Source organism: Arvicanthis niloticus, chromosome 19, assembly GCF_011762505.2.
Source record: "Arvicanthis niloticus isolate mArvNil1 chromosome 19, mArvNil1.pat.X, whole genome shotgun sequence".
Classification (NCBI taxonomy): Eukaryota; Metazoa; Chordata; class Mammalia; order Rodentia; family Muridae; genus Arvicanthis; species Arvicanthis niloticus.
The window spans coordinates 34911059-34937304 of record NC_047676.1 but is presented as its reverse complement, the minus strand read 5'-3'; the positions used below and the strand labels follow the sequence as shown (position 1 = coordinate 34937304).

At 43.2% G+C, this 26246-nt stretch overlaps 1 protein-coding gene and 1 pseudogene across 1 annotated transcript; both read right to left on the bottom strand.

Annotated features, from left to right (window-relative positions):
• Positions 1-26246, bottom strand: part of LOC117723848 (serine/threonine-protein phosphatase 2A 56 kDa regulatory subunit gamma isoform-like) — a 691904-nt pseudogene that overhangs the window by 172949 nt on the left and 492709 nt on the right.
• On the bottom strand, positions 18205-19760 carry LOC117723682 (guanine nucleotide-binding protein-like 1). Its single transcript, XM_076916175.1, has 2 exons — positions 18606-19760; positions 18205-18492 (listed from the first exon to the last, which is right to left on the bottom strand). The coding sequence occupies exons 1-2, from the start codon at positions 19758-19760 to the stop codon at positions 18352-18354; spliced, it is 1296 nt and encodes a 431-aa protein (XP_076772290.1). The 3' UTR covers positions 18205-18351.

Here is a 26246-nt window from a genome sequence, read left to right as displayed (position 1 = left end):
CATGTTGAGGGTTCTTCTGGCTTCTCTGTATATTTGCAGTTGTCATTGTCATCATCTCCTGGGGACACTTGTAGCTCCCTCTGACACTTATTCTGGAAGATCTCTGTGCCTCTCTTCATGACATATTTCAGTCTGTGGTAGTATCTCTGGTAGTCCAAGTATAGATCCCAATCAACAATCCAGCCATTCTCAGAGTAGTGGCTTGACTCTCCACAGAAACAACCTGGCTCAGACTTGGAACATCTGGTACTCAGGGCTGGGAAGACATGTTCACTTAGCAGTGCATGTTCTTCAGGATCTGATGGATCCTTGACAAAACTGGGACAGAACGGCATCATCTCCTTGGCTTTATCCATGGAAGGCTGAGGGCAAGTTCTTGAGCTTTTGATTCAGAGAAAACTCCAGTTAGTTAATTATACTCTATACTTCTTGAACCCTCCCAGCCATTGCATTATGAGAAGCTGGGTTTTAAACCCACAATTCTAGCATCCATTTGCCTTGTCTAAGGAGGCAAGATTCTGCCCAGTCTGGTGCCAAAAGCCTTTCATTTCAGAACCTGAGAAAAACAAGCATGTCAGGCACAGAAGCAGAGGCAGGTGGATCTCTGAGCTCAAGGCCAGCCTGGTTGTCAGAACTAGTTTCAGGACAGCTAGAACAACACAAGAAAACCTAGTCTCAAAAAAACAAAAGAAGCAAACAAAAAAGGAGTGAAGCTTCTCAAAGTAAGATGCTATCACTCTGGAAGCAATTGTCTGGAGTTAAACATTATAGGGGACTGATTAGACGGGCAATGGGGAAAGTGCTAGTGGGCCAGCAAATCTATTTGGGGAGCCTGGCTTAGAGAGTAAAGATCAAATATAGTGATCTTTCACTCTCTCCTCTTTTTTTTTTTTTTTTAAATGATATATTAGAATGACTTACTGGCTGCAGGTGAGCTTATTCCACACCAGATGGATAGGAAGCAAAGTCCAGGAATCCAGAAGTTCTCTGTCCCTGAGGCTGGATGTCTCAGCTGGTCTTCAGTAGAACATGGAATCACAGAGAAGAAGACTCTAGTGCCAGCAGAGTAATAGACTTGCTAGCTAGGAGAGAGCAAGCAGGTAAATGAAAATATTCTTCCTCCGTGTTCTTATATAGGCCTCCAGCTGAAGGCATGGCCCATTTTAAAGGTGTGTGTTTCAGAGTCAATGTCTAGATTGAAGATGAGTGCCTTCAGCTGTTTATGTGTGTGGTGGCTCACACCTTTAATCCCAGCTCTATTGGAGTGAATCAGACAGATGGATATCTCTGAGTTTGAAGACAGCTTGGTCTATAAAGTGAGTTCCAGGACAGCCATGGGTGTTATAGACAAACCTTGGCTCATATCAAAAACAAAATCACAATAAGTGCCTTTCTTGCTGCAGATCCAGATTGAAACCCTGTGTCTTTCAATCTCAAAAAGACCTTCATTAGAGACAAGCCTTCCTACCTCATAGACAGGGATTACTGTCTACAAATTTAGCAAAATCCCTTGCAGATGTGTCCTCCAGTTTGAATTTTGTTATTTCAAGATTTAATCAACATGCTTGACAGCAAATGATAGTCATTACAGCAAGGGTTTCTCTGTGTAAACTTAGCTGTTGTGAAATCCTCTTTGTAGCCCAAGCTGGCCAACAAGTCAAAGATCTCCCTGCCTCTGCCTTCCTTGTGCTGAAAATAAAGTCATGTGTCACCAAGTCCTGCTAGGAGATCCTGTTAATAGTTCTTTGATCAGCTCGAGTTTTGGGCAGATGCTAATCCTGTATTCCCAACAGAGAAATGGTTAGGAGAAACCAGCTAAGTGTAGAGATGAATCTTCAGGACAGGGAATCTCCTCTCCACCTGCTTACTCTTCCCTGTCTCCTGTTTTATTTCCTGTCTTTTAGATGAATGCACATGATATTTCCATCCTCTAGTCTCTTGTGTCTGGACAGATGCCAGCAGAGATTTGCTGGGATAGTTGGGCTCCATGCTGCCATGGACTGGAGCCTATTTACAGGGAAGCAGAGCAAGACTGGAAAGCTCTTTTTTGAGAGACTCTCAATCCAGAGGTCTTCTAAATCAGGGATAACAAGGGCAGAATCTATGGCAAAGATCTGCTCATGGCAGTACTGGAAGAGGCCAGCAGCCACTGGCACACAAGGACCTCAGCTGTGTGTTCCCTGGGATGGATCATGTGAGCCTTCTGCACTCATTCTGTAAGTGGTGTTCATAATCCAGAAAGAGGTTGGGGGAAGCAAGCATATAATGCTGAAACCTTGTGTTTACAAATCCACAAAAAAGAAGTGAAAAAGGGAAAAGTTGTTGTTTAGAGTATATAAAACAGAAACCACACACCAAGGAGATGAGCAAGAAGAGAACTGTCCTGTGAGGGATGTTAGTAATCTCCAAAAATAACACACAGGAGCGGATCTGATGTAGGACCTAATTATTGATTCTTTGACCTACCTTACTCAGTTGCTAGGCCTCACTTTTCATCCATACTGATTTTGTTCATTTGGATACTATCATTCTCAGCGTCTAGTGAGATGACCATGTGGTTTTTCTCTTTGAGTTTATTTATGTAGTGGATTACATTGATGGATTTCCGAATAGTGAACCATATCTGCATTCCTGGGATAAAGCCTACTTGATCTTGATGGATAATTGTTTTGATGTGTTGTTAGATTCGGTTTGCGAGAATTTTATTGAGTATTTTGCATCAATATTCATAAGAGAGATTGGTCTGTAGTTCTCTTTCTTTGTTGGGTCTTTCTGTGGTTTATGTATGAGTGTAATGGTAGCTTCATAGAATGAATTGGGTAGTGTTCCTTCTGTTTCTATTCGATGGAGTAGCTTGAAGAAGATTGGTATTAGGTCTTCCTTGAAGGTCTGAAAGTATTCTGCACTGAAACCATCTGGCCCAGGACATTTTTTGGTGGGAAGATTTTTAATGACTGTGTCTATTTCTTTAGGCGTTATGGGACTGTTTAGATGGTTTATCTGCTCCTCATTTAACTTTGGTACCTGGTATCTATCTAGAAAATTGTCCATTTCCTCCAGATTTTCCAATTTTGTTGAGTATAGGCCTTTGTAGTAGGATTTGATAATTTTTTTAAGTTCCTGTTTCTGTTGTTATGTCTCCCTTTTCAGTTCTGATTTTATTAATTTGAATGCTGTCTCTGCAGCTTTTGGTTAGTCTGGCTAAGGGTTTGTCTATCTTGTTGATTTTCTCAAAGAACCAGCTCCTGGTTTTGTTTATATTTTGTATGGTTCTTTTTGTTTGGACTTGGTTGATTTCAGTCCTGAGTTTGATTATTTCCTGCTGTCTACTCCTCTTGGGTATACTAGCTTCTTTTTGTTCTAATGCTTTCAGGTTTGGTGTCAAGTTGTTAGTTAATGTATGATCTTTCCACTTTCTTTTTGTGGGCACTTAGAGCTATGATTTTTCCTCTTAGTATTGCTTTCAATGAGTCCCACATGTTTTGATATGATGTGTCCTCATTTTCATTTAAATCTAAAAAGTCTTTAATTTCTTTCTTAATTTCTTCCTTGACCAAGTTATCATTGAGTAGAGCATTGTCCAGTTGCCAAGTGTATGTGGGCTTTCTGTTGTTTTTGTCCATGTCAAAGACAAGTCTTAATCCATGGTGGTCTGATAAGTTACTAGGGATTATTTCAATCTTTTTGTATCTGTTGAGGCCTGTTTTGTGACCAATTATATGGTCTATTTTGGAGAAGGTACCATGAAGTGCTGAGAAGAAGGTATATTCTTTTTTTTTTTTTTTTTTTTTTTTGGATGAAATGTTCTATAGATGTCAGTGAAGTCCAATTGGTTCATAACTTCTGTTAGTTTCATTGTGACTAGATTTAGTTTCTGTTTCCATGATCTGTCCATAGCTGAGAGTGGGGTGTTGAAATCTCCCACTATTATTGTGTAGGGTGCAATGTATGCTTTAAGTTTTAGTAAAGTGTCTTTTATGTATGTGGGTGCCCTTACATTTGGGGCATAGATGTTGAGAATTGCGAGTTCCTCTTGGTACATTTTTCCTTTGATGAATATGAAGTGTCCTTCTTCATCTTTTTTGATTACTTCTGGTTGAAAACTGATTTTATTTGATATTAGAATAGCTACTCCAGCTTGTTTCTTGGGACCATTTGCTTGGAAGATTGTTTTCCAACCTTTTACTCTGAGGTAGTGTCTGTCCTTTCCACAGAGGTGTGTTTCCTGAATGCAGCAAAATGTTGGGTCCTGTTTATGTATCCAGTCTGATAGTCTATGTCTTTTTACTGGAGAATTGAGTCCATTGATATTAAGAGCTATTAAGGAAAAATGAGTGTTGTTTCCTGTTATTTTTGTTATTGGCAGTGGAGTTTCGCTAAGGATTTGTCTATCTTCTTGATTTTCTTAAAGAACCAGCTCTTGGTTTGTTGATACTTTATATTGTTTCTTTGCTTCTTACTGATTGCTTTCCTCCCCGGTTTTGATTACTTCCTGCCTTCTACTCTTTGGCATGCTTACCTCTTCTTCTTCTTTTTCTAGAGCTTCCAGGTGTAGTTTTTTATGGCTACTCCTTGTTGTCATCTTGAGTACACGTGGAATGAAGTGTCATCCGGAAATTAAGGGCACCTGTGATCCAGATCTTGAAGCTGGAAGACACAGGCTTCTGATCTGGATCTTGGGATGGAGATCTTGAAGCAGAATGGCCAGGAAAAGCTTAGCCCCAGGCAAAGTACCACATGCTTTTAATCCTAGGAGACAGATGCAATCAGATCTCTGAGTTCAAGGTCCGCATGGGTGACAGAAAGGAAGTTCTGGTGGTACACATCTTTACTGTGAGCCACACCTTCTGCTGGAGGCCTATATAAGGATAGTGGAAGAAGGAAGACTGATTCTTTGCTTGCTTTCACTTACTTGCCAGCACATCTGTTGGAATCTACCTCTTCAGGATTCCAGGTTCTAGAGATGACCAGCTGAAACTACTAGACTTTTGGACTTCCAATTCACAGTTGCCCATTATTAGGTTGGTTGCATTGCAGACTGCAAGTCATTACAATTGATTCCCTTAATATACACAGACATTCTAGAAGTTCTGTGACTCTAGAGGACCCTACCTAATATGACTTATACATTACTGATATGAGACCTTTCTCATCTCTTTATGGAGGCATTTCACTGTGAATTTTGCTCTTAGGACTGCTTTCATTGTGTCTCATAAACGTGCCTTCATTTTCATTGAATTCTAGAAAGTCTTTAATATCTTTCTTGATTTCTTCCCTGACCCAAAGATCATTGGGTAGAGAGTTGTGTAGGCTTTCTGGTGTTTCTGTTGTGGTTGAAGTGCAGCTTTCATCCATGGGTGTCTGACGAGATACAAGGTATTATTTCATTTTTACTGTATCTGTTGAGGCTTGGTTTAGGATCAAGAAAATAGTCAATTTTGGAGAAGGATCCCTGAGTTGATGAGAAGAAAGTATATTCCTTTGGGTTTGCCATTGAGCTATATTCACAGTCTCTAAATGGATACTGTCAAAACACAGAAATCAACTATCATAAAATAGAGATCAATTGAAAGTATTTGATAAATTTATTTAGCAGCTGCACCTGTTAATACAAGTAATATATGAGCTAACTCTGCTACCACTCCTGAAGTAAATTTATTAAATACATATTACCAGGAGAAATATATAGTATATAACATAACAGATAAGTATATATTAATTATTGTTTAAAATTTCAGATTATAATATAATCTGGAGAACATTAGCTGCTAAACTCTCCCACTTGGTCAGGAAAAAGAAGTCATGGCTTCGGTTGCATCAGCCTTAGAAGAGCTGCCTGGCAGGAAGTACCACACAGAGCCCAACATCCTTACAGACATGAATCAAGAACAGGCCTGGGCCTGGGCAATGGATAATTTTGAGGCCCTGAGCCATCCCTCCTGCCAGCACCCCCAGTGCTGGGGACCTGGGAAACCCAACATAGCCATAGTGATGGATAAAGCTGCATTTGGAAAAGAGAGGGGACAGAAATGCTATAGAAAGCAGCATGTAGAAGAACCAATGGCTGAAATTTCACAGAGCCTTTGGGGTCCTCAAGAAGTAGGAGCCTCTTCCAGGAAAAGAGTTCAGTGGGTTCTGAACCAGCCAAAAGATGACAGAACCCTCAGTGGTAGAGACATGCTTGCCCCAAGTGAATTCTGAAGCCAAGTGAGCTCCCAGAAATGACTAAAAACAGAGGCTTACATGAGAGAGAAACCTGGAAAGGAAAGATACCCAAGCAATGTGGAGAGCATACAACTTGAAATCTTTCAATATACTCACTGGGAGGAGCCAGAGAAAAACCTAGAAAGAGACCCAGGCTGCCTCTGTGGACTTCAGAGCTGGCACTGTGCCCCACATCCCTAGGAGCCTGGAAGTCTCTTTATTTTGTCCTTCTGATTGTTTAATTGATATGTTACTTAATTTTAAAAAAAATTGTGTAGAATAATTGCATTCTTATGGAAAGAGTACATAATTAAAAGTCTTTCCTCTCCATCACAGTCCTGTGAAATTGTTTTTCAGGGGCAAAATCAGCATTTGAATCTGGGATAGGAAGTGGTCACTAATCAAGTCAGAGGAATTTCCCTGTGAGTGGAGTTTCATTAGGAGTGGGATGTGGACACTAACTGGCTTGGTAGGGACAAAAGAGTGGCCCACTCACTAGGGTTTCCTATATTGTCTTCCAGAATAGGGCAGAGTGGAAGTGTTGTGGATAGCCCCAGCCTCGTTTTTTTTGATGGTAGATCCACTTTCTTGGGAAGGGCTGCAGAGGACAAGTGAATCAGTACTCTTGTGAACCTTCTGTCCAATTGAATTTGTAAAATAAAGGCTGGAGCCAGTGATTGGGAAGTAGAAGGTGAGGTAGAGAAAAAGGCTTAGAGGAGGAGTCAGAAGAGGAGGAGTGGGAAGGGGAAAGGACAGGAGAGGTGACAGAGGAGCCAGAGGTGGAATGACAATGGAGGAGAAGAACTTGGCCTGGGAAAATTTCAAGTTGTAAGGGATCTCATAGCTGGGGAATAGAGTAGTGCAATGGTAGATCTGCCAAATCTAGGCCTCTAGTTTATATCCATAAATATTAAGTTGTGTTTTTCTTGACTGGACTTATTTGGGTCAGAGATTTACCACAACAAATTGGCGCCTAATGTGTGGCACAAATGCATGACCATGAGATTAATAGTCTCATATTCTACTGACAAATGAGTGGCCCACTAACTAGGGTTTCTTATATTATTTTCCATGAGAGGGCAGAGTGGAAGTATGGGTAAAAGCAGGGAACTGGGCAGGCTGCAAGTGATCTACAGGATACAATAACAAAAAAGGAACAATCTGATTTTTGATCCTCTAACTTGGCCACCAAAAATAACAGGATAACATTTAATCCATGCTTCTTTCAGATAATACTGTGTAAGTTTGACTGCCAGATCCAACAAATGGTGTTCATGGATTGGGTCTGAGGAACAGCAGAAGGCCTCTAAGGTTTATAATCAAATCATAAGGCTTTCCAGAGCCAGGAGTGCCTGTACACACCTCTAATCCTACCACCTACCAGAGGCAGGTCTCTGAGCTCAAGGTAGGTCTGGTCACTGGAGTAATTCAGCAAAGACTGCATAGTCAGGCCCTCTCTCAAAAGATGAAGGATTTTTTCACGTTGGGTACAGAGACTCACTGAAAAAAAATTTATGTGGTCAGGTTCTTTGATAATCTAAACACTTGCCAGGGTATGGGGTGATATCTGTGTGCCAAGAGAAGGTAAAGATAAGTAGCAACTCACCAAACAAGGAAATGAATCACTTTTGGTAATAAACTCACAGGAAAGGTCTCTGAGTGGGCAGATCAGTGCAGGAATTGGACACAATGTAAAGCAGCAACTGAGACAGCTAATCATATTGTCCCACTCTAGGACCCCCGTGAGTTCCACATAAATTATAAAATTGTACGGGCTGCAAAAAGATGCTTGTTCCACACCCAATGGATCACCAAGTTTCAAGGTGACAGAAATCAAGTGTCTTTCATTTGCAGGTCCTAGGCTTGGTAGGTACATGAAATCATGTTATCCTTTTCTCACTTGAGAGTAGCTGGATGAAATGTGTGGAGAAAAGTTGACTAATGATCTCAAGAATGATTGAGAGGTGCGAGGGGCAACAGTTGAAAAGAGTACGCATAGTTGCATGAAATTAACAACATGCAACTTCACATCATCAGAAGCAGAAATTTTTTGAATATGTCTGTTACTGTTACATGACTCATAGTAAGCAAAATAATCAAAGTCAAAGCAACTTATGAAAGAAGTGGTTAGTTTGAATTATAGTTTCAGAGGGTTAGTGACTATGATGACAGAGAGAAGAAATGGCTGAGATTGCTCACATCTTGTTCAACCACAAGAAGAGAAAGAGAGAGAAAGAGAGACAGAGATAGAGACAGAGACAGAGAGACAGATACACAGAATAACAGGAGTCACTTCCTTCCAAAATGATCATACCTTCTCATTTTTCCAAAAGAATTCAACCAACTAGGGACCAAATATTCAAATATGAGACTTTGAGGACCACCTTTCTTTAAACCATCACAGAATGAATGGAAACGGATGGATGGATGAATGAATGAATGAACCAATGCTTTTATAAAAAATGACAAGAGTTCTATGATAATAATTAAAATGAGGGTGCATTATAGGAGTTGTAGTAGGTAGATCACCACATCTGGGTGTCTGGATATTGTCTACACCTGTCTGAAGACTTTAATACCAGAAGGTCACAGGTTATCTCTGGTTCCATGACTAGATGAAACAGAGTCAATGTTACTCATTATTGGTTATTTTGTTTTTAAATTCCAAAAAAAGAAAAAAAGGTTTATTTGATTCCTACCCACCCTGGAAGGCAAGCAAGGTTTCTTTTCAAGGAGAGAGTTCAATGGGATGAAGTGCAACCCAGCAGGGTAGAAAGAGCAGCTGGAGAAGAGGCCAGTTGTTCTCACTGTATGGGCAGTTAAGAAAGACAAGAAGTGAGCCCAGGCTTTCAAACATCTCAGGCAGATTGAATCTCAGAGGACAGACTCCACCATCCCAGACAGAAGGCATGGCAGCATGAGACAGAAACATGATAGTCACATTGCTCAAATGTTGTACTTTGTTATGTAACAGGAAGCAGACCATTGATTTTTGTAGTCAAGAGATGCTTCTGTGAGAGGATTTCACATGAGGCTCGATGGTGTCCACTGCCACCTTAATTTCTTCAGAGCCAAAGTTCAGAAGTACTCTTCAAGATGTCTTTTCTGAATGGCCTGCTGCAGCTCTACTCTAAGTCTCCTTTCCTCAATAAGTCTTTGATCTCTGCTTGAATAGAGGACATCCTCATGAGAATTCTAATTCTCCATATGAAATCCTCAATATCCCTTAGGATCTGTTACTGCACAGGTGTCTGCACTTTCACTTGCTGACCCTCCTATACCTCTCTATTCCTGAGTGTGTTCAGAGCACCTTTTCTCCCTCAGTCATCATACTCAGGAACATCCCAATGCTACAGGAAACATTCCAGCTTTGATTTGCTTTCTGACACATCTTCTCCTGCACAGCTCATGTGGGAGACAGGGGACTCAGTAATGACCCCTGAATAAAGCAATACACTGAAAAATAAAAGTGAACAGAATAAATAAAATACGACAACAAAATGCATCCTAGGTACTTTTGACATTGTGTAAACTTATAAATAGTATTTGGGGACCCATAAAACAACTTTCAAAAACACCTAGAAACCTTATAAGTGTGATATAAAGAAGTAAACCATCTCGCCAGAGAAGTAGTGAAAGACAGTGTGAGATATTTGCATACTTTATGGAAAGTTGCCCTTTCTGGAAACTCTTCTTTTATGACAGATTGTTACTTGGTGTAGTAAATGTTATTTTCTTTTTAAATGTTATATCTTAAAAATCATTATCCTTACAAAATATACCTATCATACATATATTTCATTAGAGGAAATACTATCAAAAATATATACATGCATAGGAGTGAAACAGCTTAGGGAAGTTGTCAGATAGGATGTAGGCATGCCTAATCCCTCTACAGCAGCAGTCTCTGGGGTTTGACAGATCAGAGATGCCTGACTTAGAAGGGGATCAGAAATCCAAGGACTATGGTGGCTCAGATGAGATGTGCATACCTGGGTTCTATAGGTAGGTAAATTTTCTTTTCTTTTTATATTTGATTTTTTATGCTTTTTTTCAGGGTATCCTTGTTGGTCCTGGCTGGTTTTCTCTAGAATACTTTTTCAGAACAAAATCAATTGGCAGGGAGCAGAACCATCATTTAAAGGGGCAGCAGCTTACTTCCCTAAAAGTACATCCACTGCCTATAACACTCCTGCCTAGTGGGTAAACCCTCCTCCCTAGTTCCCTCTGTGTTCTTGATGGATGGATTTCCACAGGAAGTCTTAGTGCTGAAGTCTCCTGCTGAGCAGGAAAGCCCTTCCTGTACACCTGAGTTGGGAAGGGAAAGGGATGCTGAATTTGGTGCTTTGAGTCAGGTCCATGATCATAAAGGTCTTCTTCTGATTTTCAACTTGGTTTGTTTCCTTTAAAACTTCATGAAACAGGATAACATACAGTTATTTACATGTAAGGGTATATTGAACTTCAGAGTCCTGAAGGACAAGCAATCATGACAAGTTGAAAACAAAGTAAATACAATACACATTTCTGAATTAAATAAGCTTCCTAACAGCCAGACGCCATTCCCTGGAAGTTCTAGGAGATGAGTCTGTGAACTAGTCATTTGACTCCTTGTGTACAAGGTACCCATTTCAGTTTGGATAACTCTTTCCAATTCATTTCAGGATGTGTTTGAAGTTCACCTAGGGGGCCTGTACTGCTAGTTTTGTTAGTCAACTTGACACCAGATGCAGTTACCACAGAAAAAGGAGCTTCCCTTGAGTTAATGCCTCCATGAGATCCAACTGTAAGACCTTTTTCAATTAGTGATCAAGAGTAGAGGGCTGAGCTCATTCTGGGTGGTGCCATCCATGGTATGGTAGTCCTGGACCCTCTAAGATAGCAAGCTGAGCAAGCAGAAGATGGAGGCCTGGCTTGTGAAATTTCAGAGGGAAAATCAAAGAATCTTATCAAGGCCATTGCTATTTTGGTTGTGAAGATTCTGTGGTTGTGTTAGCTAGGGCTGAAGAATCAGCACTGATTAAAAAGATACCAGAACAAAAGATACTAAGGTGAAAACTTTGAATTACTGGGACTATTGAAGCTGTTTAACTAGAGCTAAGAAATTAGTGGTAATTAAGAAGAGACCAGTGTCATTTAGGTGAAATTTTCTGGGAAGTGGTTTTTTTTTTTTTTGTTTTTTTTTTTCACAAAGAAACTGTGTTTCAGAAATAGCCAAGGTTATACCTTGTGCAATCCTTGTGCAATGGCTGGACATGGTAAGGTGTAAGATTCACCCAGGTGGTACTGGTTTTGAAAACATGAAGGGGTCATGCAAAGCAGTCAAGGCTTGTTACCATAAAGGGAGTCTATGAGAGACTATATGTGAAGCCTAGTTGTGGTGGCAGACAGTAGTGTCTTGAGATGCCAGTACCATGAGATGACCACCAAGAACAGCAGCAGCAGTGGAATAGAGGCAGCTGGAGCCTAGAAGACAAGGTGTGTGCTACAAAGGCCAGGGCTGGAGAAGTGACCCAAGCCCTTGGAGCAGACCTGAAGTTCATGAGTGGATCCCAGACATTGGATGGTTGGAGTTTGGTTTTGCTTCTGATTGTGACTGTGCCCTGATATTTTTCCAGCATGAAGGAAGAAAGTATTTTAGTGGAGCCCACACTTAAGAGACTTTGCTTTGTAAGAGATTGGATATCTTAAAGGGATTGAAATTTTAATATGTAGGAATTTGAAAAGAGTGTGGGTTATTTAAAGTTATTAGGTCTTGGGGATGAATAAGAAAGTAAGGGTTGTAGCCAGGCAGTGGTTGCACACGCCTTTAGTCCCAGCACTTGGGAGGCAGAGGCAGGCAGATTTCTGAGTTCGAGGCCAGCCTGGTCTATAGAGTGAGTTCCAGGATAGCCAGGACTACACAGAGAAACCCTGTCTCAAAAAAACCCAAATAAATAAATAAATAAATAAATAAATAAATAAATAAATAAAAGAAAGTAAGGGTTGAGGCTTAATAGTGATGTCTTTGTGTGTCAAGTTGACAAAGGGTCAATTTTTCTGGCTCCTTTTGTGTGTCAACTTGACAGAAGCTGGAGTTATCACTGAGAAAGGAACTTCAGTTGAGGAAATGCCTTCATGAGATCCAGCTCTAAGTCATTTTCAATTAGTGATCAATGGGGGAGGTGCCATTTGTGGGTGGTACCATCCATGGGCTTGTAATCTTGGGTTCTATAAGAAAGCAAGCTCTGCAAGCCAGGGGAAGCAAGCCAGTAAGAAACATCCCTCCACAGCCTCTGCAACAGCTCCTGCATCCTGACCTGCTTGAGTTCCTGTCTGGACCTCCTTTGGTGATGAACAGCAATTTGGAAGTATAGGCTGAATACACCATTTCCTCCCCAACTTGCATCTTGGTCATGCTGTTTTGTGCAGGAATAAAAACCCTGAGTAAGACAATGGCAGTGTCCAGAAACCAATCAAGGCTTGTATAAATAAAGTGCTGGAACTAGGAGTTTCAAGTTAATCCCCATTCCACTTTACTACCATATTAATTTTAGCCATTTTTGTAATAGTAACAGAAATTCTGCAAACATGTCTTGTATTTTCTATTGTTGATGAAGTATTGAAGAACTAACTACTCTCCCAGTTCTGCTATTTACAGAAGAAATTATGGAAGGCCTTCATTCTCTCAGTGAATCCAAGATATGATCTCTGAGTCTTCCCAACTCTGTTGAAAGGTCCAGGTAATGTGAATTACAGAAAATGTTAAAAATTCAAAGGAAAACAGGCTGGTCAGTAGTGTGGTACAGTGCTTATTTCATTTCTTACACAGACTTCCTGAAAAATGAAGTTCAGAGAGCAAACTGTATGTGATGACATTTAAGTGTTCTCTTGACACTGACATTGGTGTGATCACTTTCTAGCCTGGTACAGGACTTAGTTCACAGATTAGGTATTAATGAGAGGAAAAAGATCACTTACAATTCCTGAGAATAATAAAAAGGTAAAACTGCAATCTACAGTCCATCAAAGTACAAAAATACTGTCTTGGAATCACAGCTGCTGTTGACCATGCTTGAGCACTAGTTCCCACATGCTCAGCCTGCTGTAGAGAACACAGTTGGCACTGCAGGGAAAGGGTAGACTACAGTGAGAGCTGCTAACTTCCCAGGCTTTGTGTTGCAGGGATAAAATCCCAGGAGAACCATCCTCACTGACTCCCAGGTTCTGAGCACTGTTTTACAGAGCTGCTTCCTTATATATTCCAGAAATGCATCAAGGCTTGTCATTCAGACCCAACCATCACTCCTTTCCCCATCCCTTTCTACCTCCATCCCTCCATTTGTTTCTCTCACTATATGGCCCTGTCTGTCCCAGAAGTCTCTGTAAATCAGGCTGGCCTGGAACTCACATAGATCCACCTGCCTGAGTGAACATTCCTACCTCATATCCATTTCCTACAGAGATGCTAGACTTTCTAGAGACCAACAGCTGATCTAACACTTGTACAATGTGAAGCTCTTCCAAGACTGAAAGCACATAAAAGCCAACTTCTCATGGCCAGTTGGTTTTTCTTGGTTTTGTGTGTCAGGGTCAGCAGTGTCATGACCTTCCAACTTGGCCAAGTCCTGTTTCTTCAAGTGAGTTCACTTGTGATGCAGAAATTTGCTCAGGAAATTGCTAAATATAGAAAGATTCTCCAGATCAGAAGTGGTGACACAGGCCTCTAATCTCCATAATAGACAGGCAAAGCAAGGAAATCTGAATCCAGGACTAGTCTGTTCTACACAGAAGGAAGAAGGGTAAATTGGAGGTTGTAGGTGACCCCTAGATTAATTTGGAGGGAAACCATGGGGGAAGATCAGTTGTCATCCATGTTGATTCAGCAAAAGGGTTTCTCAAAGCTCTCAAGGTTGCTCCCTGTTCACTGGTTATCTTATGGCCCAGTAAACAAGAGAACCAAGATGCCTAACATCCCCTGAGAACTTCCTTTAAAACAACCCACCAGTTAGTCCTGTAAACAACAGAAGGAAATAGTAGAGTATCCTCATCTGTGTCCACTCCACCCTTCATCTTTCCCTTGAACCATTTAAAGAAGAGCACAAATTTTCATCAGTTTAACACTTTTATTAAGAAAGCTGTAAACAAGCAAACAAGCAAATAAACAAACAAAACAGATGGCTGCAAAGACACAACTGCAATTGTCTGTGCCCTTTCTGTAACAGCAGGAGCTGAGAGAAGATTCTCTAATTGCAAGCCTTAGCAGGCTTCTGGGCTCTGGGACTCCAAAGAGATTCTAGGTGACTTTTTCTCTTCTTCTTCTGGCCAAAAGCCCTTTGAAGCCATGCCCAGCCCCCTTGGCATCTGGGACTGTCAGAAGCAGGATCCTGGTCAGGGCAGTCTCCACCAACACAGGTCTCAAGGTTCAGCTTTTTCTTCCTGAGCAAGCTTGGTGAGGGTTGGTCTGGCTCCTCTGTATTTTTGCAGTTGTCATTTTCCACATCTCCTGGGGACACTTGTGGCTCCCTCTGACTCTCATTCTGGAAGACATCTGTGCCCCTCTTCTTGGCACAAGTCAATCTGCGGTAGTGTCTCAGGTAGTCCAAGCTCTCAAATACACAAAAGGAATATAGATCCCAATTGACAAATAAACCATCCTCAGAGCAGTGACCTGACTCTCCACAGAAACAAGCTGGCTCAGACTTGGTATATCTTGTACTCATTGCTGGCAATACACATGCACATTTCAGTGCATGGTCTTCAAAATATGGTGCATCCTTGACAGAACTGGTACAGAACTGCATCATCTTCTTGGCTTTATCCATGGAAGGCTGAGGGCAAGTCCTTGACCTTGTGATTCAGAGAAGTCTCCAGTTAGTTAATTATACTCTATACTTCTTGAACCCTCTCAAACATTACATTATCAGAAGCCTCCACTTAGTTAATTATAGCCTGAATTGTGTCCCCTCCCAACCATTATACTGTGAGAAGCTGGGTTTTAAACACACAATTCTAGCATTTATTTGCCTTGCCTGAGGAGGCAAGATTCTGCCCAATAGTGACAAAAGGCTTTCTTTCAAGATCCTTAGGGGAAAAAAGCATATCAGACACAGAAGCAGAGGCAGGTAGATCTCTGACCTCAAGGCCAGCCTGGTTGTCAGAACTAGATTCAGGACAGCTAGGGCTACACAGGAATACCTAGTCTCAAAAATCTAAACCAAAAGGAATGAAGCTTCTCAAAGTAGATGATATCACTCTGGAAGCAATTGTCTAGAGGTAAACATGATAGGGGACTGATTAGACAGGCAATTGGGAAAATGCTAATGGGCCAGCAAATCTATTTGGGGTGCCTGTATAGAGAGTAAAGATCAAATATAACGATCTCTCACTCTCCCTTTCTTTCCTGAAAGGGGATTTATTAGAATGACTTACAGGCTGCAGTTGAGCTTATTCCACACCAGATGGATAGGAAGCAAAGTCCAGGAATCCAGAAGTTCTCAGTCCCTGAGGCTGGATGTCTCAGCTGGTCTCCAGTAGAAAATGGAATCACAGAGAAGTAGGCTCTAGTGTCAGTGAAGGGATAGATTTGCTAGCTAGGAGAGAGCAAGCAGACTGACTGAAAACTTTCTTCCTCTGTGTTCTTATATAGGCCTCTTTCTGAAGGTGTGGCCCAAAGTAAAGGTGTGTGTTCCTGTGGTGTCTCACACCTTTAATCCTAGCCCTATGGGAGTGAATCAGGCAGGTGGATATCTCTGAGTTTGAAGACAGCCTGGTCTATAAAGTGAGTTTCAGGACAGCCATGGGTATTATAGATAAACCCTGGCTCATATCAAAAACAAAAATCACAATAACACAGATATGTGTCTTTCTTGCTGCAGATCCAGATCAAGAAGACCTGTGTCTTTCAAGCTCAAAGGGACCTTCATTAAAGACAAGCCTTCCTACCTCATAGACAGGGATTACTGTCTACAAATTTAGCCAAAGTCCCTTGCAGGTGTGTTCTTCATTTTTGAATTTTGCTAGCTCATGATTGAATCAACATACTTGACAGCAAACAATAGTCATTATGGAGGATGTTTCTCTCTGTAAACGTGGCTCTTGTAAAATCCAGTTTGTAGACCAAGCTGTCCACCAAGTCAAAGATCTCCCTGCCCCTGCCTCCCTGTTGCTGAGATAAAAGTCACGTGTCACGAAGTCGGGCTAGGAAATCCTGTTGATAGTCCTTTGGTCAGCTGGTCCTGAGCAGATGCTGATCCTGTATTCCCAGCAGAGAAATGGTTAGGAGAAAACAGCTAAGTGTAGAGATGAAGCTTCAGGACAGGGAATCTCCTCTCCACCTGCCCACTCTCCCAACCCCTCTCCCTGTCTTGTGTTTTATTTCCTGTCCTTTAGATGAATGCACATGATATTTCCATCCTCTAGTCTCTTGTGTCTGAACAGAGTCTAGGAGAGGTTTGCTGGGATAGTTGGGCTCCATGCTGCCATGGACTGGAATGATATTTACAGAAAAGCAGACAGTAAGACTGGAAAGCAGTTTCATGAGGAACTGTCAAACCAGAGGTTTTCTAAGTCAGAGATATCAAGGGCTGAAAGCCATTGGTCAAGATCTGCTCATGGCAGTTCTGGAGGAGGCCAGGAGCCACTGGTACAGAATCCCAAGTCAGCTTCTTCACACACGAGAAATAAAAACCAGCTCTCCTGCTCTAGGTCCAGACACACCTCAGCTGTGTGTTCCCTGGGATGGATCATGTGAGCCTTCTGCACTCATTCTGTGGGTGGTGTTCATAATCCTGAAAGGGGTTGGGGGATACAAGCATATTATGCTGAAACCTTGTGTTTACAAATCCACAAAAAAGAAGACGTGAAAAAGGGAAAAGTTGTTGTTTAGAGTATATAAAACAGAAACCACACACCAAGGAGATGAGGAGCAAGAAGAGAACTGTCCTGCCTGGGATGTTAGTAATCTCCAAAAATAACACACAGGAGCCAATCTGATGTAACTCATAGTAGGGTCTTTATTTTATTTGAGTTATCTGGTGCCCAGGCAATGAACCACTGTCATGTAGGACATGCAGTTTTGTTGGTTGGAGGGCAAAGCAGGTGCCAGAGCCAAGGAAGGAGTACTGGCAAGAAGCCAAAAGTCTCCATTGACAGACCCTCAGTTCTGCTTTGGAGCCTCAGCCCTGGACTTGTTCACTGCTGGGGGCGCTGTGGCTCTGGAGCTGCAGTTGGTGGGCTCTTCAGGGCTCACACTCTGGACCCCTTCTGTAGTAGCTCTGACTTACTCCCCAAGCCAAGTTCCCCTAGGTTGTCAGCAGGACCAAGCTGAAGTGTGATGGTGATTTTAAACTTCATAAGTGATTTTGTTTCTCTGTACATTAGTTTTGCTGACAGGACTGGACTTGGTCAAGCAGGCAGTGGTGGGATTTTGCACAGACCTGGGGTAGGGAAGGTGTGTCCCTAAATGCTGACTGAAATGCCTGGATCCCTGGTGCAAGGATGTGGAAGATGCCAGGCAGGTAGGTGATGCAGTTTTGGTTTCTTTTCTGGTCCTCTCTGCCTCTGGACCTTCCTTAAAGCAGATTTCCTGTTTTCTTCCATAGGTAAATGACATTTTGAGCCCAGCCACTGTGCCAAGATTTGAGACATGATTCACCCCCCCCCCCCAAGCCTCAGTGTAAACACAAATCTCCATTACAATACAACTACTTTTATTTCTGTTCACCAAGGTTTTAGGGATGGAGCAGACCAGGGCTCCAATGTCACTCAGTCTCAGCTTGGGTTTCAGCTGCTAGGCAGGACCCAGGATCTGAAGTTGGGGTGTCCTCATCTCCTTCTCCCTCTGCATCTGCATCCTGATCCTCCTCTCCTTTCTCACAGGAGCTGATCAGTTCCTCCTCCTCCTCATCTTCCCCCTCCTCTTCATCACCTGATCCCCCCACCTTGCCCTGTGACAGCACCTGCTCTGCCATGTCTGCATGAGACTCCCAGGTGCCTTTCTGTTCCCTGTAGCCAGGAGGGTGGAAACACAGGCTGAGGTGGCCATCCACTGCCAGGCGAAGGAGGCTGTTGGCTGCTCTGTACACATCATTTCGAGCTGCCTTGGCTGTTTTATAACCACATTTCTCTGCCCAAGCTTCGCAGATGTCCCAGGCACACCAGGGGTGCTCAGCTGAAGGGTCCTCTGCCTCTGGGTGGCGCAGGTGCAGCAGGGCCTGCACAGGGATTCTGGAAGCCAGGTAGCCCACAGAAGTGTAGGGCTCCTGGATCTGGGCAATAGGGTAGATTCCAGCCAGAACCTGCAGCTGCCTGGGCAGCAGAGAGGGGAGGATAAGGCCTGGACAGTCACAGAGCTTCACAGAGGGGGTGAGAAAATAGGTCTGAAAATACCGGGTGTGGCCTGGCGTTCTAGAGACACTCACCACCTTCCGCCCCACCAGCCCATTGATCAGTGAAGACTTCCCCACATTGGGGAAACCTACACAGCCAATGGTCACCACCCCATCCTTGTAGCGCTCTCTGGAGGGGCCCGTGGGCTCCATTGCTGAGTCAGTCTGCTGCTCTACCAGTACTGTTGGCTGGTCTTCCTCCTCCTCTTTCTCACCAGAGACATTACCCCAGGACTCCCCAGCCAGGTCCCTAGCAATCTTCTCTCGCCAGCTGCTCAAGTCCACTTTTCCCATAGTGATGGCTTCACAGGCTTTCAGCAACTGCTCTGGCCCCAGTGCCCGAGTCCATCCTCTCCCTGGTCTCCGATTCTTCTTCAAGACACTGCCAGGCTCCTGTGGGGTTCGCGTGTCCCGAGGGAAAGAGGTGAACAGGACGATGTGGAGCTGGGGGTAGTGCTGGTGGAAATAATGCTTCCAGGCAACCACAAGAGCTGGCGGGGCCAGGTCCACCTTGTTCAAGACCAGCACCAGGGCCAGCCCTAGTTCTCCAGTTACATACTCATAAAGTGCTGGTGGGAAGTTCACCACCGGATGTCGGATGTCAGTAATGAGCAAGACGATGTCAGACATCTCTAACACCCTCCACAGCTGCCTCCATGTCTCCAGATTGTGTTCAAAGTAGCTGAGTTTCTCCGAAGTGTATGCCCCATGTATCTTCCGAAGGTATTCCTGGAAGCTCCGCTCCTCTTGGCTCATTAGTTGTTCCTTGGACATGTCATAGCTCCAAGGAGGCCGCCTGGGAAAGTCCAGGACTGAGCCAGGCTGATACACTTCCCGGATATCCAACTCCAGCACTTCAGCATTGACAGGCTGCAACACTTGCTCTCTGGCTGCTCTCTTTCTCCTCTCCACCTCCTCTGGACTGTCCTGTTCAAAATGCAGGCGGTAGCGGTTGGGGTCATAGCCTCTGGGCCCCAGTCCCTGGGAAGGTTGCTGGTTGAGCCTGCGGATATGATGGGTCACAGATTCCCCATCAGCCTTGTGGGTCCGCTCCTCCCGCCGCTCCCGGACCCCGCTGCTGCTCTTGGAACTGGAGCAAAGCCCATCTTGGAGCCCTCGCTTCCGCTCCCGCTTGTCCTGCAGCTGCTTCTTCTTCTGCTTCACACTGAAGGGCTTCTTCCTAGGCATGGTCCCTGTGCCCTGGCCCGCTCTCTGCTGAGCTCTCTGCCACTGCAACTGACTGCCCTGGGCAGTCCCAGCCCAGGGCTTGGGGCCCTGGGGAGGTGGGGCCTTGGTAATGTCAGCAGCTAGCAGCAGGGAGCTGGGCTGCAGGGATGATGCTGTCATTAATTTCTCTAAAGGAAGAAAACAAAGCAGACATTAGAATAGAAACGTTAATCAGTCTGAGTGAGTGTGGTGGTACATGATTTGACCTAAGTACTCTGGAGTTCAGAATCCAGCATGATCTACATAATGACTTTCAGGACACCCTGGGCTACAAAGAGAGATCCTAATTAAAAAGGAAGGAAAGAAGGAAAAAAGAAAGGTGGTGCAATCTCTGTTTCTCTCTCTGTCTCTTTCTGTCTGTCTGTCTCTCTCTCTCTCTCTCTCTCTCTCTCTCTCTCTCTCTCTCTCTGTGTGTGTGTGTTGTGTGTGTGTGTGTGTTAAAATATTTTGGGGAAAATAAGTTAAAAGTACTTTTAGATGACAACCTAATGTTTATAGTACAAATGTATTCATAAAATAAAAGATTTTTTCCAAAAGAGAAACAAAGAAAAGGACAACACAGAGCTTTTAACTATGCTCCAAAAGGTGAACAGAACTTAGGACTTGAAAGTAGGCTATGGGTAGGTTACAAAGACCTTATCAGAACACACAATAGGATGCTCCATTCAGAGAAGTCTTTAAATGATCTAGTGCACTCCAGGCTCCATGATCTCCTCCAGCCTAGTTTGCACCTGCAAGCATGGTCTCAGGTAGGCTCCTTTGTTCAGATGCACAATTCCATTTTCAAGATATGCTTGTCCCTGCTCTAGGATGCAATATCTGGCCTTAAGACATTTGCTTTCCACTGTTGATGGTGTCTACTGGGAAACTATGCTGATCTGGAAAATGGACATAACCAGGGTCTGAAGAAAACTAGTGTTCTCTGGACTTTAATGTGCTAATGTGTGAAGTTAAACTTGTAATTTAAGGGAACAACTTGAAACAACACAGTATAAATTCAGCCTGCATTTACTTTGCCTTCATGATTGAAATTAGAAGTTGATCCTCTCAGAAAGGCTAAATTTTTCATATCATCAGCCTTTCAAATTAAGAGTTTGTTCTGTATATAAATGTTGAATCTGTAAGAACCAAGCAGTCATGCTCATGAAAAGTCAGTCAGTTTATGGTGGCACATGCCTTTAATCCCAGCACTTGGGAGGCAGAGGCAGGCAGATGTCTGAATTCAAGGCCAGTCTGGTCTACAGAGTGAGTTCCAGGACAGCCAGTGCTATACAGAGAAACTCTGTCTCGAAACACCAAAAGAGAAAAAAGTCAATCTATTTAATGCAGTCTGAAATATCTAAGGTCTAGCTACCCTATTCTGACTCAATTTTGTTTTGCCCAGACAGTTCTCAGCCCTCTACCCCACCCTCCAATGTGTCCACACATTTGACATTTCCTTGGCCTTGACCATGGTGCAGATGTAGTCACCAAAATAAAGTGACATAAATTAACAAGAAAGATATACCTTTAAATTGGACAAAATTATGATTATGAACATTTCAAGGTTTCCCTGATCATTATCTAACTTTGATGTCAATTTGGGGTTGTACATTTAATTTTTCTGTGCCTCTGAGCTAGGTTATCATAGATTTTTCAGAAGCACAAGACTGTTCTTTATCTGGCCATCAATAAATCAAACTTAAAACTTTTAGTTGGCTTTATTAACATGTTTGTCAATCACTAATTTCCGGAGTCATTATTAAGTCCATAAATAAATATTCAACTTGTATAAAAAAAAAAAACCGCTCATCATTTGAGTAAAATATCAACCTACTTAATGCAGAGTCAATTCTTTAAGTAAAGGAAAAATCCAAGTTTTAGACAAATGTGCCACGCCAACCCTGACCAGCAGGAATTAAGATGGGGAACAACTGGTTCCTTCTCACAGCAGTTTACTCAGGATGCTTAGCAGTTGGTAGTCAAGATGGCGAGCCTGGGATCCCTTCCCAGACGCAGCTTATAAACCCTGCCAGGAGCCCATGAACTCATGCCACATATCATCTCTCCATAGGCTCAGGACGCTTGTGTAAGATCAGGCCACCTTGAAGCACAGCCTTCATACCTAATAAGGACTTGTTTATCACTCGGCCCTCGGGTGACCATTGCCATCTTGGGGCCAGGTTCTTATGGAGCCTAACAGACAAAAACCTGAGCTGTTCTATAAAAAGTGAGTTTTTGAATAGAGTCAGTCATTTATGAAACAAAATAAAACAAAACAACAAAAAGCTCTACCCTATATTACAGCAGTTCCTTCTAATATAAATTCACATTTTGCTACAGCACTGCAGTCTCAGCAATGTGGCTGCCAATGTGGAGACTGAACAAGGAGAACACCAATACACATGCAGACCTGGAAGAGGGGGAGCTCATGAGGCCTCAGCCTTAGACAAACTAAATAACAAACTTGAAAAACAACAACAAAAACCCTTTCTTAATGGCACAATTCAATCTGTGGTAGTGTCTCAGGTAGTCCAAGCTTTCAAATACACAAAAAGAATATAGATCTAATCAACAAATAAACCATCCTCAGAGCAATGAACTGACTCTCCACAGAAACAACATGGCTCAGACTTGGAACCTCTTGTACTGAGGGCTGGCAAGACAGGTGCACATTTCAGTGCATGGTCTTCAGAATCTGGTGCATCCTTGACAGAAATGGGACAAAACTGCATCACCTTCTTGGGTTTATCCATGGAAGGCTGAGGACAAGTCCTTGACCTTGTAATTCAGAAGCCTCCACTTAATTACTTATAGCCTGAATTTTGTCCCCTCACAACCATTATACTGTGGGAAGCTGGGTTTTAAACACACAATTCTAGCATCTATTTGCCTTGACTGAGGAGGCAAGATTCTGCCCAATAGTGACAAAAGCCTTTCTTTCAAGATCCTTAGGGAAAAAAGCATATCAGACACAGAAGCAGAGGCAGCTGGATCTCTGAGCTCAAGGCCAGCATGGTTGTCAGAACTAGTTCTAGGACAGTTAGGGCTACACAGAAATACCTAGTCTCAAAAATCTAAACCAGCAAACAAAAAAGGAGTGAAGCTTCTCAAAGTAGATGCTATCACTCTGGAAGCAACTGTCTAGAGTTAAACATTATAGGGGACAGATTAGAAAGGCAATGGGGAAAGTGCTAATGGGCCAGCAAACCTATTTGGGGTGCCTGGCTTAGAGAGTAAAGATCAAATATAATGATCTCTCACTCTCCCTTTCTTTCCTGAAAGGGGATTTATTAGAATGACTTACAGGCTGCAGTTGAGCTTATTCCACACCAGATGGATAGGAAGCAAAGTCAAGGAATCCAGAAGTTCTCAGTCCCTGAGGCTGGATGTCTCAGCTGGTCTTCAGTAGAAGATGGAATCACAGAGGCTCTAGTGCTAGTGAAGTAATAGATTTGCTAGCTAGGAGAGAGCAAGCAGACTGACTGAAAACTTTCTTCCTCTGTGTTCTTATATAGGCCTCTTTCTGAAGGTGTGGCCCAAAATAAAGGTGTGTGTTCCTGTGGTGAATCACACCTTTAATCCCAGCCCTATGGGAGTGAATCAGGCAGGTGGATATCTCTGAGTTTGAAGACAGCCTGGTCTATAAAGTGAGTTCCAGGACAGCCATGGTTGTTATAGACAAACCCCTGCCCATATCAAAAACAAAAATCACAATAACACAGATATGTGTCTTTCTTGCTGCACATCCAGATTGAAGACCTGTGTCTTTCAAGCTCAAAGAGACCTTCATTAAAGACAAGCCTTCCTACCTCATAGACAGGGATTACCGTCTACAAATTTACCTAAGTCCCTTGCAGGTGTGTCCTCCATATTTGAATTTTGGTAGTTCAAGATTTAATCAACATACTTGACTGCAAACAATAGTCATTACGGAGGATGTTTCTCTCTGTAAACGTGGCTGTTGTAAAATCCACTTTGTAGACCAAGCTGTCCACCAAGGCAAAGACCTCCCTGCCTCTGCCTCTCTGCTGCTGAGATAAAAGTCACATGTCACCAAGTCGGGCTAGGAAATCCTGTTGATAGTCCTTTGGTCAGCTGGTCCTGAGCAGATGCTGATCCTGTATTCCCAGCAGAGAAATGGTTAGGAGAAAACAGCTAAGTGTAAAGATGAAGCTTCAGGAGAGGGAATCTCCTCTCCACCTGCTCACTCTCCCAGCCCCTCTCCCTGTCTTTTGTTTTATTTCCTGGCTTTGAGATGAATGCACATGATATTTCCATCCTCTAGTCTCTTGTGTCTGGACAGAGGCCAGCAGAGGTTTGCTGGTATAGTTCGGCTCCATGCTGCGGTGGACTGGAGTCATATTTACAGGGAAGCAGACAGTAAGACTGGAAAGCAGTATCATGAGGAAGAGTCAAACCAGAGGTCTTCTAAGTCAGGGATATCAAGGACAGCCAGCCAGGACTCAAGATCTGCTCATGGCAGTACTGGAGGAGGCCAGGAGCCACTGGTGCAGAATCCCAAGTCAGCGTCTTCAAACACAAAAACTAAAAACCAGCTCTCCTGCTCTAGGTCCAGACACACCTCAGCTGTGTGTTCACTGGGATAGATCATGTGAGCCTTCTGCACTCAAACTGTGGGTGGTATTCATAATCCAGAAAGGGGTTGGGAGAAACAAGCATATTATGCTGAAACCTTGTATTTACAAATCCACAAAATAGAAAAAGAAGTGAAAAAGGGAAAAGTTGTTGTTTAGAGTATATAAAACAGAAACCACACACCAAGGAGATGAGGAGCAAGAAGAGAACTGTCCTGCCTGGGATGTTAGTAATCTCCAAAAATAACAACAGGAGCGGATCTGATTTAACTCATAGTAGGGTCTTTATTTTATTTGAGTTATCTTGGGCCCCTGCAATGTACCAAGGTCATGCAGGACATGCGGTTTTGTTGGTTGGAGGGCAACAAAACAGAGGAGCCAGAGCCAAGGAAGGAGTCCTGGCAAGAAGCCAAAAGTCTCCATTGACAGACCCTCAGTTCTGCTTTGGAGCCTCAGCCCTGGACTTGTCCACTGCTGGGGGTGCTGTGGCTCTGGAGCTGCAGTTGGTGGGCTCTTCAGGGCTCACACTCTGGACCCCTTCTGTAGTAGCTCTGACTTATTCCCCAAGCCAAGTTCCCCTAGGCTGTCAGCAGGACCAAGCTGAAGTCCGAAGGTGATTTTAAAACTTCATAAGTGATTTTGTTTCTCTGTACATTAGTTTTGCTGACAGGACTGGACTTGGTCAAGCAGGCAGTGGTGGGATTTTGCTCATGTAGGGAAGGTGTGCGCCTACATGCTGACTGAAATGCCTGGAGCCCTGGTGCAAGAATATGCAAGATGCCTTGTGGGTGCCCCGGTTTCCGTTTCTTTTCTGGTCCTCTGCATCTGGACCTTTCTAAAAGCAGGTTTCATGCTTTCTTCCATAGGTAAATGACCTTTTCAGCCTAGCCATCGTGCCAAGACTTGAGACACCCCCGAGTCCCCCTGGAAGTCACTGTGCAAACACAATTCTCCATTACAACTACTTTTCTTTCTGTTCACCTAAGGTTTTCCAGATGGCGCGGACCAGGGCACCAATGCGATTTTGTCTCAGATTGTCTTTTCCATCTAGCTGCCCTTTCCCCTGTTGCCTTGTGGCCAAATTCCAAGAGTACACTTCACCAACAGGGGAAACACAGGACGACCCCGGTTGACTCACAGGCACACGCCGAGTTTTAGGCGAGTTGTGCAACCCTGGGCAAATCCATAGTTAGTTTTCCTCTCCACTTGTCCACACTTGTAGAGGCCACTGCTGGAGCCAGGTCATTGAAGGAGCTAGAAGCTCAAAGTCTTCCTAGACCAGCAGCTCTGCCTCCCAGCTTGGCGGGCCACTTCTTCACAGTAGGGGTCGCTGTGGAGCTGCTCTTCTCCTTTAAACAATGCCCATTTCAGATGGTACTGTATAATCTGACTGCCAGATCCAACAAAAAAGTTTTATGCATGGAATCTGAGGAATAGCAAAAGGCCTCTTAAGGTTTACAGCCAGGTGGTGGTGGCACAGGCCTTTAATCCCAGCACTTGGGAGGCAGAGGCAGGCAGATTTCTGAGTTCAAGGCCAGCCTGATTTACAGAGTGAGTTCCAGGACAGCCAGGACTACACAGAGAAACCCAGTCTCAAAATAAATAAATAAATAAATAAATAAATAAATAAATAAATAAATAAATAAAAAAAAAATAAATAAATAACTATTTCCAGAGCCAGGCAGGCCTGTGCTCACCTTTAATTCTAGCACCTTAGAGGCAGGTAGGTCTCTGAGTTCAAGGTCAGTCTGGTCTGCAGAGTAAATTCCTGAACAGCAAGGACTGAACAGTGAGACCCTCCAAAGGGAATTATTCTTTCCCTGTCAGGTAGAGAGATTCAATGATAAAAATTTCAGGTGGTCAGGTTCAC